This window comes from Meles meles, chromosome 6, assembly GCF_922984935.1.
Source record: "Meles meles chromosome 6, mMelMel3.1 paternal haplotype, whole genome shotgun sequence".
NCBI classification, from domain to species: domain Eukaryota; kingdom Metazoa; phylum Chordata; class Mammalia; order Carnivora; family Mustelidae; genus Meles; species Meles meles.
The window spans coordinates 57433866-57445945 of record NC_060071.1 but is presented as its reverse complement, the minus strand read 5'-3'; the positions used below and the strand labels follow the sequence as shown (position 1 = coordinate 57445945).

The 12080-nt window shown below is 44.3% G+C and overlaps 2 protein-coding genes across 2 annotated transcripts in view; one reads left to right on the top strand and one right to left on the bottom strand.

Annotated features, from left to right (window-relative positions):
* RYR3 (ryanodine receptor 3) overlaps positions 1-1787 on the top strand; it is a 513582-nt gene extending 511795 nt beyond the window's left edge. The window contains exon 103 of the mRNA XM_046008318.1: positions 828-1787. Coding sequence (XP_045864274.1) covers positions 828-923 — 96 coding nt within the window. The 3' untranslated portion in view covers positions 924-1787. The remainder of the gene's footprint in view (positions 1-827) is intronic.
* Positions 1788-1909: 122 nt separating this feature from the next.
* Positions 1910-12080, bottom strand: part of AVEN (apoptosis and caspase activation inhibitor) — a 166584-nt gene continuing 156413 nt past the window's right edge. The window contains exons 3-6 of the mRNA XM_046008317.1: positions 9950-10020; positions 5619-5714; positions 3212-3572; positions 1910-2406 (exon numbers count right to left, since the gene is read on the bottom strand). Of these exons, the coding sequence (XP_045864273.1) occupies positions 2291-2406; positions 3212-3572; positions 5619-5714; positions 9950-10020 (644 nt within the window). The 3' untranslated portion in view covers positions 1910-2290. The remainder of the gene's footprint in view (positions 2407-3211; positions 3573-5618; positions 5715-9949; positions 10021-12080) is intronic.

The following is a 12080-nucleotide window of genomic DNA, read 5'->3' as shown; positions in this document are numbered from 1 at the left end:
CCAGTGTACATTCTTCTTCTGCATAATTCTGCCATCCCTTTGTGACCTAAGAAGCCAATATCCTCAGGAAACTCTCATCTCTTCCTAGAGACTTGGCTTATCCCTCCCAACCAACACTGACATTTACGGTTACTGCTTCAGAGTAGAATAGCTGGAGGTGGGGAGAACATTGCAGACAAAAAGACAAGGAGTTGCTGAGTGGGCGGCTCTAACGAAGAGAGTAAAATGGCGTGAGAGACCCGGAGAAAGATAACCACCTCATGTGTGGGTGACACAGGGAATGTGGAGGTGTGGGTAGTATGAGTGAAAGTATGTGTCAAAAGGGATTCTGTGACTAAGTATGAGAAACAAATGCCAAGACAAGAGAACAAAGGGAAGAAAAGGTAGGTTATCTAATACTCAAACATTATCAGATTTGTAGGAAAACTTCACAGCTCAGACACTTGAGAGGCAACTGGTTCTAGATCTCTCTTCAGTGCTCCAGGCATCTGTGCCCACTAGCACTCACTATCCCTTCATTGTGTGTTGTTCTGCATTCTACCAATTACAAATGGCATAGAATCAGCCTCCTGCTAGATCTTTCAGCATTTTTACTCGTAATCATTGCATTGTGTTCAGTGTTTTGAGTTTTGGGGGGAGGGAAATGGAGTGGGGGTGGGGAATAACTTTTTGCTCCTAAACTAGCTTGGGCTGGAAGCAGAGCAAGGAAGAAGGTGCGAGGTTGGGCTCCCCCACCATTCTCCAAGGGAGACCTACTAAGTAAACACCATCTGGGTTTTAGCTTACTGTGGTTTAAAAAGAAGTACCCTTTGTTTCCTTAATTTCAGGAATCTTACGTCTGGAAGATGTACCAAGAAAGGTGTTGGGATTTCTTCCCAGCTGGTGACTGCTTTCGGAAACAATATGAAGATCAGCTTGGGTAAATCAGAATGAAAGAAACTCCACAATTCTAGATGGTCTACTTCCAGTGAAATAAATCCTTTTTATAGTTCTGCAAAATATTTGAAATGTGACATATTCTAAATGCCTCCCTTATGAGAAAGTGTTACAAATATGTGATATTTTGGAATTGATTTGGCTTTTTGTGCCTAATGGACGTAGTCCTAGGGGAGACAACCTATCAAAATGTTAAAAGATGGCAAAGAATCAAGGAAACTGTAGTTGAGAATACCTTCAAGTTTTCAGCTGTAATGGAAAATGGTGTCATTGAGGAAAGAACTAGAAGTATGAAGTCTTCAATGCACAATACCTGAAATTTTACACACTTGAATGTCACATGACAGTATCCACTAGTGACTCATGGTCTGAACTACAAAAAAAAATCATTTTAACTGCAAATTTCTCCCATGGTACTTGCTAGTGAATGTATTCAGAATCAGCTTGAAAAGCTTTAAGCAGTTAAAAGAAATAGAAAAAACCAACCAACCAACACTTTGTCGACACTGAACTATCGATTAAGTGCCTTAAAATCTCTTTAGATATAGCTATGCAAATTTTTTATGTTTCTGTTTCAGACGGACAGTTCCATTAATGGGTTGTGGTGATCTTCTGTCTTTATGAAACTGCACTTGAAGGTTATTCCTATTGTTGTTGTCTTTCTCAGTAACAGCTTGTCAACTGCTGTTATTAGAAGTACTGTATTGAAAATTCAGAAAAATGTCATTCTTATGCCAAATTGAGTACTGCTTTATGGTTCCCTTGTAAGTAGTGGAGCTGCTGTGTTTAGGTGAATCTCCTTAAGTCAAAGGAAGTGCCCACTGCAATAAAGTACCACGTACCAATATGTGGTGTCAGCCTCTGGTGATGTACCTCTTCTGGATGATTCCACGGCCATCCTGTAATTACTGGAAAAGGGGCATGGGACAAAGCGCCTTGCTTCCCCATCCCCCCAAGAAAAAAAGGAATGCCGTAGAGCAGCGTTCGTTTATTTTGGTCAAATGCATGCCTTGTTGCTATCTATCAGCAGCACTTGCTCTGCTCTAAACACTGAAAGGAACGAGGCTGGAAATAAGAGCCGTAACATCCCCTGCCCTCAAGGACTCTGGGAGATTGCTAAGCCAGAGAGCGGATGCAGCGAGCCTCGTAGATGGGTAGTTTCGGGTGCCGTGGAACATAGAGGTAGGTGTTCCCTGCGGCAAGCATGATGGAACACGCTGGCTTGGGTGTGCTCGGCAAGTGGCTGTTCTGGAAGGACAGCCCGGGGCCCGCCCTTACTGACAAGGCAACCAAAAATTGCGTCAGGCACTTTTTTTTTTTCTTTTTTTTTTTTCTTTTTTCTTTTCCTTTTAGGTTAGGAAATCATGCTGTCCAACCAGTCTTCAAGCTCCTCCTCAGTAACAGTTTTCGATGTATTTGGTTGCTCAGACTGCACATTCTTTTCTCCCATCACAGATAGCTCGGCAGGACCTGGGGAGATAAAAGCAGTGTTAGCAACTTCACATTAGTCCCCAAACTGAGGGTTAAGGCTTCCTTGGGGTTTGTTCCGTGATGGAATTAAACTCTGATTACATAACAGGAAACATTCTATTACGGCTTTAACTCTTCAAGAAGATACAGTAATAACTAAACAAATTAATAATTGGGGGGGAGACTTGCTCCTCTGTTTATTCTGAAGTTGAATGTCCCAGTTCACTAAGTTTTCTAAAAAGACCAACAGATTAGTTTTCTTTTTACTACTGTAGCACTCCTATTCTACTATTGTAGAACTCTTTACAGGTTCTCAAATGCAGGTGTGGACGGGGCACACGTCCGCCTTGGCCTTGGCCTCTCCATAGCAGCTGGCCCATGGTCTCACAGAGCACGCACAAAGGGCAAAGTGCTCTTTGTACAAAAATAAGATGGAAATAGCAAGCCAGAAGTCTGGAGAGCTGGTTAACGGTCCTGCTCAGACAGTCGATTAAAAGGTCTGCGGCAGCACAGCTGAGGACAAAGAGGATCTGCACACCTCTCTCCAGCACGGGGTCCATCTGCCGCCCTGGGTTTATTATTGCAGTCAGGCAGGGAGCACCCTGCAAGCCTGCTGTATTGAGTGAGGAATGTTGTCCGAAAGGTCAGCTCAGGGGGAAGCGGCGATGTGAGCGCAGAAATAGAAGTCGGCGGACACCACCAGATCGATGGCAGACGCTGCTGGAGAGGGGCAGGGATGGGATGCCAGTGGGGCTGTTGGCACAAAAGGTGAGAAGATGGATAGGGAATAAAATGAAAGCCATACCTTGTTCTTCTTGGGTCACCTCCCCATCTTTCTCAGATTCTTGGGCCTGCACGGTCTGGACTGGTGCAGGGTTCTCTCCCTCTCTTACAGGTGCATCTAAACTAAGCAGCAGATCTAATTCTTCCTCCAAGTGGTCTGCTGCTGCCTGCAGGGGGGCGGTGGGTTTCTGAGGTCCCGTGGAGGGAGCCGGGCTGGGGCCATCTTTACCCAGGTACATGGGGCAGCCAGCAGCGGCAGATTTCAGCTCGGAGGTGGAGCCCTTTCCTCCGGGCCCCAGGGGCCCTTTTAACTGCATCCCCAGTCCCTTGCCTTCATCATTTCTCTTTGGTTTCACCTGAGGAAGCTCTAAAGGAAGGGTGGTCTGAAAGAGAAGCATCATAACGCAGGTGAAAATCTGAGTCCTGCCCTGTTTGCTTACACAGGAACAAAAACAACAGAAGCCAAACTGGGTGGAAGAGGAAATTCAGTTCAGACAGGAAGGTCACAAAGGGTCCCCCAGTTCAGGCCCTGCCCGAGAACCCTTCCTTTTTGAGCTCGGGTAAATGGGGGAGACCTCACTGAAACACCACAGGGCTGTGCCTCCCCCTCTGCCCACCCCCGCCTCTGCACGATGGCGGAGTTGACACCACAAGGGCATGTCTTTCTGTGACTGCCCTGAGAACTGGCGGTACCCCAGGTCTATTTGAATGTACACAGGTGTACATCTGTGAGGAGATAAACATCTGTAAAGGGCACCCAAAAGTAATTAGCAAAGCGGATCTTTCACTGTACTTAAATGCACTGATAATAAAGGTCATCTAGAATGACCCGTAGTAACATTTGAGTAAAATGAGGGGAAGGAGGTGGTTTAAAACTAGCCAGGTTTTCAAAGTTACTAAAATTAATCTGTACTTTTATTCTCAGGCCACTTTTCTCCCTGAGGCCCCATCACCTTCACTGTGCTGTACTGGGCTAACCCAGCCCCATTCTGCGGGGAATGCACCCCAGCCGCACGTGTCCTGGTCACCCAGCAGGGACAGCAGCGCTCTCCCAATCACTAATAAAACCCCAAACAGCCCAAACATGCCTGGAGCTCCGTGGTGACTCAGTCAGAGACAAATGCCATCCTCTCTACTTCCCTGCCCTGCCATTAACCCGAGCCCTGAATTCTGCTTGCTGCCCTAAACCGGGGGTCAGTCAGGGCCACAGAAACAAGAGCTGGGTAGGTAACCAATTCATGTGGCTGCTCAAGTGTTGTGACACATTCAGTTGCAGAACAAAACTGACGGCTCCAGTTGCTGGGATTCTCTTCGGCTCAGGGTTTCACTTTTTTAAAAATGCAGTCGAGCCACAACTACATTGTGAGGTGCCTGTCATACGGTCTGTTGGGCCTCCCCCTCTCTGCTCATTCATCAGTTGCTATCTTACACTGGGGTCTCCTACATTTATGCTTCTAGCCCTTTCTTCTCATCTGTAGATTTCTGTATCCAACTCATACTTCCACTTCGATATCTCAGAGGCACAGACCCATCATATCCAAACCTTTCCTTTCCTGATACCCCCCCTTGGCTGAGTTGCACAAGCTGCAAGGCCGTGAACAATTCTTTACTTGCTCGCTCTCCATTTCCAGTATTTCCCAAGCCCTGCTTATTTTCCTTTTGAAGTACATCTTGGTCAAGTCCAGTTCTCTGCCATCTCCACCCCAGTCACACCTACACCATCACCCTGGTTTGCTCGCCCTGACCTGCTCTCCACTGGCGTGTACACGCCTGTGTACATTTGCCAACACACATTCTGCCAACTCCATTCTTCAACCAGAATGGTCCTGGGTATCATCATCGTGAGCAGTAGTGTTAAGGCAGAGCTGATTGGGTCACTCTTCTCTAAATTCTCATTCACGTGCTTTTATACTCTGGATCTTGGCTCATCTGACAGTCTTCAGAAAAGCCATTCCTAATCACACCAGAATAGATCAGGTTCATTATTATAGATTCTCATAGCATAGTACACTCCTTCATGGGACTTGCCACAACTGGAGAACTTGATCAATACTCCTGTTTCCCAATAGATTAAGCTCTGGGAGATCAAGAACAATGTCTGTCTGATCACCACTGACTACTAAGTGCTAATGCAGAGCCTGGCACATCAATTTTTGAGCAAAAAACCAGCCAGACTTTATACTTTCACATTTCATTCAATCCTTCAAAATGTTTCACATGTAAAATGTAAAAAAAAAAAAAAAAAAAAAAAAAAAGACTAAAAATTATTTCATTTCCCCCTTAAAACTCTGAAAATGCTACCCTGATACGAAAGCCTCAGCTCTGGGGAAGAAAGAGGTGGTTGTAAGCCATCCTGCACAGTGATAGTTTTCATTCTTCTTCCTATGCTCTAACCTGCACACACGGGCAGATGCTGTCGGGGTTTTTACCTGGACCAATTCGGCAGCAACGTTGAGTCGGAGTGAGAGAGGCAGCTCTTGAAGGGCTCGAACAAGTGACTCACAGTCCACATAAAATGCTGAATTCTATTAACAAAAAAATTACATGCATTGTCAGGTGACAAGTACAAAGGACCATTCAGAGATAAAAGAGCAGAAGATGACGGAAGTAAATAACCCATCCACTGACATTACACTCAGTGGGGAGTAAGTCCTATCATAGATCCCACTTGATATGGTTGCTATTTTCTTTTTTTTTTTAAGATTTTATTTATTTGATATATAGAGAGAAATCACAAGTAGATAGGCAAGTAGAGAGAGAGGGGGAAGCAGGCTCCCTGCTGAGCAGAGAGACCGATGTGGGGCTTGAACCCAGGACCCTGAGATCATGACCTGAGCCGAAGGCAGAGGCTTAACCCACTGAGCCACCCAGGCGCCCCGGTTGCTATTTTCTATCATCGCATTAAGATGAGCAAAACCGTTGCATGGAGCACTGGGTGTTGTGCAAAAAGAATGAATACTGTTACGCTGAAAAAATAAATAAAATGATAAATAAAGTGCTAAAAAAAAAAAAAAAAAAAGAGCAAAACCGAAGCCACGTTCTGGAGCGACAGTTCACACTGTGAGAGCAGGAACAGGGCAGCGATAACCCCTACATTGAGACTGCACAATAACCTGGAAACTATAGATGCTTCTAGAATTACTGGCAAATTGAAAGAAAAATAAGCATTTAAGGGGATCAAAGTGGACCCCTCCCTCTAATTCAGACAGCCAGCCTTCAGGAGAGGAGAGAAGGGCTGTCTAAGCAGGGAGACAGGGCTGATTGGCTCAGCTGAAGGAGCCCGTGAGGTCTAGGCTTCTGTTCCAACCAGAAAGCAGGAGGCAGACCTGCCCGCTAGCTAGCACCGCTCTGTGGGGACAACACCGAAAGCTTCCCTTGACTCCTCTCCCGTTCATGGAAGTCGAGTCCTATCCTGGCAATGACCTCCCAAATTGACAGTAGCTGAAGAAACATTCCCGATTATTTAATGGCTTGACAACAGTCTGAAGGCTACTTTCCGGGGCCCAGGCCACCGAAGAGAACAATAACCCAAAGAGGCAGATACTGCTACCACCTCGTCTACCAGAGCCCTCCCAGGCCCAGCTGGAAACACAGCTCACTGCACCGTTCCTGGCTTCAAGTTAGAAGAGAAGTCACGACCCACCTAGTTGGTCTGGATTCCACTGCAGCAGTGTCTGGGACATCCTGGGTAACGGGTTCACTGTGGGTGGGGACAGTGAGCTCAAGAAGAGCCTGACCCCCAATGTAGACCCACTGTAACCCCTGATGCCCACAGCAGCCACTGCTGTGTCCTCGCACGGGCTGTGAGAGATGGTGTGGCTGTTCACCTGCCCTTCAGAAACAGTCCCAAGATGGCTGGCTCTTAGCTATGCCATGTTGGCAGCACCAGATAGGCCCTGGTTCTGGAAAAAAGGAACTCCCTTCTAAAACACACAGTGTATTTAGGGAGCAGGATGGAGGCTGGTAAAGCTCTGACAAGAAAACCAGAAATTAAGTGTGCATTCCAGGCCTTTCCTCAGCCGTGCACTTATTAGCCCCTTAAGGGCTGTGGTCTGACCAGTGCGGCCAAGTCTTCATTTTCAAGTTTGGAGAAACACTCTCCAGCTGGTAGAAAGTGTGATCCAAAATGCTGGCCATGCTGTGCTTCTGAGCCACGTGCCGGATGATGGACATCCAGCGGTCACTCACCGTTGGAGCTCACAGCCTGACCCTGATGCCTTCCCCCTGCATACTCATGCCAGCTGTGGGAAGCCAGCCTGGACTGTTAGAACAAAGTCCCGCCCCATTCTCTGAGGTCAGTGTGCACAGAACTTTGGGTAGTGAAAACCTGTCCCCTCTGTCCAGGAACGTTCCTACTTATTAGACTTTGAGTCTCAGTGTCTGTGTTAGACAAAGAACCTGCTAGAAAGTCCACTCTGCAGCTGAAGAAAAAACAGCCTTTGATCAGACCTTATACCTTCCAAAATTTTTATCATCTTTCTCTCTCTCAAGTAAGCAAAACCAGAACCCAGTCAGGAGTTAAGTGGGTCACGAAGGTTTTTATGGGCAAGTGATGAATTTTAGTTTTGGATGGGTCCTACCCACACATCAACTCAAAATATTCAGAGTAAACTTGCCCTCTTTGGGTGATGCCATCAATGGCATCACCACCCACCTAATCATCAAGCTAGAAAACTTTGCGCCACCACACACCTTTCTTGTCCGCATGTCTCACATGTGACACAGTCTAGTTCATCCTCTGCTGAAATCCATCTATCAACGAACCATCCTCCACTCCCACTTCCCCATGCTCCCAGGCCCTCATCCCTTCGCGTTCACCCAAAATCATATCCTCCTAACCGGTTTCCCTGCCTCCTGCCTCTTCCCTCTTCAATCCCTCTTTCCCAGTACTGCTCAGGTCAAATCCAGCCATTTCCATTTTCTGGCCAAACAAAATTTTAATGAAAAAATAAGAGTAGGAATAAGAGCTAATTCTGAGTGTTTCATATATGTCAGGAACTGCGCAAAAGAGCTTTTATTTATTAATGTAATCCTCATTATAACCCCAAGTTATATCTTATTATTAGTTCAATTTTATAGATGAGAACACAAGAAAAGGAAAGAAGTTCACCCAAGTCATAGAACTCAGATTCACAGTAAGGCTTGTCTCTCCAAGATCTATGCTCTCACCACATGCTAAACATCCCCCTAGAAGAAGATCAGACTGCTGGTATCATCCAGCCCAGACTTAGCCCTGAAGCTTCCTTCTCTGGGAACACTGCACTCCAACTACATCCTGACTCCGAGCATGCCTAGTCTTTCAGCTCTCCTCACTTAACAGGACCTCCAGCATCACACTGACCCACAAAGGCCCATTCAGACTCTCTCTCTTTCCCATGGTACTGATCTCAATCCCTTCCAGCCCAAAGTAGCCCCCACAGCAGTATCTTAATTCACTGATGACAGCACTTATTTTATGTCACACTCTTTTTCATTTATTAAGTAAATATTTACTGGTCACCTACTATATGTCAGTGACCATGCTAAGGGCAACAATGAACAAGCACAGTCTCTGCCTTATTCACCTTTGAATAAGTTCCAATTAATAAAATACCTAGTAAATAACTTCTCCGTATTCTGATGCGTGAAGAACTTTAGAATTATCTGAAACTCTCAGGATAACTGAAATATTCTCTAATAGTGTAGTTCAAAAGGAGTTGAAATGTGAGTTGTCTGGCTTTTGCTGTATTTCTTGATAACTTCTGTTTCCTTGCAATTTGTCTTAGAATTCTAAACTGTACCTCAGGCATATGCCCACACAGACTGAAGCAAAGACAAGTATCTTTAATGCCCTATTTTTTCCATGTTGTAATACACACTGTACACAAAGTGACAGGTAGTCATTTCACAAGTAATTTCCCACCCCCTTGGTCTGTATGGTAAGCCAATGTCCATCCCAAACGAGTCCAGAGAAGACCACCCCAGAGAGAAAATGACGCACTTATGGTGTGTGTGTACTGAGCGGGTAGCAGAATGGGGAAGAGGATGCCCTACCTTTGGGCTTCAGGTCTGCTACTCGGTCACAAGTCTGAAACTGTGGACAGATTGTCAGATTATTGTATGAGACAGCAGGCACTAGCCATGGAGTTGGGGAGCAGATAACAAGTCACCACCAATTCTCAGTGCTTTTTAAAAGGGTTAGAATACCTGTCATCTCTCCTATGGAAAGAATCCGTCAAATCACAGTTGGAAAATAATCGAAACCCCTTGGGAAAAAAAATATGGCATGAACACAAAGCAAATGAGGTAGCTGGGCTTTATGGTGTCACTGAAAGACTTCTGTGGTATTTGTTCTTACTTTATTGCTTTATTCTCCTAACTATAGAGGAAGAGTTATTTAAAGGTATAAAATTAAGGATTTTTTTCACCTAATACCAAAAACATGTGTGTGGGGGGGAGGTTAATTTTCAACCCTAAGGGAAACTCTTCACAGAAAAGAAAAAGGAAGGCAGGCCAAATGGCAAAGTAATCCACTCAAAATCATGACTATACACTATGAGTAATTCACACAGGCGGCCAGCTACACAGGTGAATTCTAGCTCCAAGGACCTGTATAATTTAAGCTCCCTGAAAATGGTCTTAACAGTTGAGGTGACTGAGACTAAACTGTACATGAATCACTACTCTTTTCTATCCCAAGACTTTATCTCAATAGTAACATAGAGGCATTTGTCTTCAGTCTTGAGAAGAGCCAATCCACAGTCAAGACAAACCATCTTACCTGTTTTGGACATGAAGCTTCACCATCCCACTCTTTCTCCTCAACAAACCGGAACTGTGAGAAGGAGTCCCCTAGGGATAGAAAAAAAAAAAAAAAACACATAATTTTACACAAAAGCCAAAGAAAAACACTCAGTTCTCTAAATTTCCGCTTGGGAATAAAAGTGCCGTTTCTGAGGAGCAAAGCCCCAAATTCAGTGGTAGCATTTAATAGAAGTTCCTGGCTTCTACTTCTTTACACAGCAATCTGGGCCTGGTGGGCACCTGAAAATTCTGTTGGCTTCACACGATTCTCTGTTCTGGAGAGATGACTCAAGGGGCTTGTAGATGGCTATCTACTCATATTTAGCACCTTTTCATCTCATCTGCCTACTGTATGCAAGGAAAGAGATAGTTATGATGTGGGAAGTGGGCACAGCTGAAAAGGCAGAAGAACAGAACTGAAGGAAAGAAGGTCTAGGCTGACCCGCATTAGAACAGGCTTAAACTATCTCTTTGAAGTGAGATCATCAACCTCAAACATCACCCCCCAAAGTCGCCTGGTCAGAATGTCAAATGCAAAATCAAACTCAAAGAATGTGCATGAGATTAGTTCATGTGAATCACGGCGCACTGTTCTGAGCTCTTGGAATAAAGGAAAACGAACCTGTAAGATCAGCATAAACAATCATGAAAGATGACCCTGGACAGCAAGCTTCGACCCAAGGCTCATTTAGTAAATGCATACTTATTTGGTTATTTGTCTTAAGAACACCTAATTGATAAAGAATTATTTCTCTGCCTAGCTTCAGGATTCCCCAAATGTGGTCCCTATAATTTCAATAACCCCAACTTACTTCCTACTTCTTCCAAACCTCTGCCTGAGCCAGCCTCCCATACTTCCTATTCCGTCCCAGCCTCTTCCCTTTCTCAGTCCATACCGCTTGTCCGGAAGACCCACACTCATCTACCCATTCTTATTGTAGTTATGCACCAAGACTCGGTTCAGGGACGCTTCCTCCTTTGTGTTATCTCTCAGGGGATTTAACCATAGAATCCATTCTTCTAAATTACGAGAGGGACAAAGAAGTGAAGAATTCAAATTTAAAGAGACAAAGATAAAATTAGAATCTATATCACCCCCCTCATTTCCAAAACACATGGATCAAAATATGAATATTTGGCAAGATCAAATTCAAGGTAAAAGGGACCAAGAACAGTACTATCAGGAAAAGGGGTAAAATTAATACTCTTAGTCATTGGTGAATCAATTTGATCCCTCAAAAATTATGACATAAAGGATCTGAATAATTAATAAGGCCTTATATGTGCACAGAATACAGAAGTATATACATGCATGTATGTATTGTGATTATAACTGTATTTCTTTATAATATTTCCTTATAAATATCTGTGCGATATTCGTTTTTCCTTTTTTTTTTTTTTTCAGATTTTATTTATTTATTTGACAGAGCAAGAGAGCACAAGCAGGGAGAGCAGCAGGCAGAGGGAGAGAGAAAAGCAGGCTCCTCTCCAGAGAGCCTGAAGCGGGGTTCGATCCCAGGACAGTGGGATCATGACCTGAGCCGAAGGCAGAAACTTAACCATCTGAGCCTCCTAGGTGCCCCACAACATTTGTTTTTTAAAAGAGCTATAAAAAGGCCATAGAAAAAAAAACTCAATAAATCCTAAAACGTAGCAGTCATACAAACCATATTTGCTGGTGACAAACATTTATACCACTAATAAGCAAAGGGTTAATATCTCCTACGTACAAAAAGCTTCTGAAAAATCAACCAGAATAAAACCGCCCAATAGAAAAAGAGGAAAAGGACTGAAAATAAGAAATACCATTTGCTAATATCTATATATGAAATAAGTAATAAATGAATAAATTAGAAATCAACCTGGTAGATTTTTAAAACTTAGCCAAATACCTGAATACCTTATTCAGTGTTATTTTTAGCATCCCTGCACTTTTGGCCCCAACACGGGACTTGAACTCGTGACCCCGAGAACAAGATCTGAGTTGAGATCAAGAGTTGGATGCTTACCCTATTGAGTCACACAGGCACCCCATGGCATTCCTGAACTTCTAGATTATAAATGGTGCTATGACTGCATAGGCCACTATAATATATAATCAGCACAAG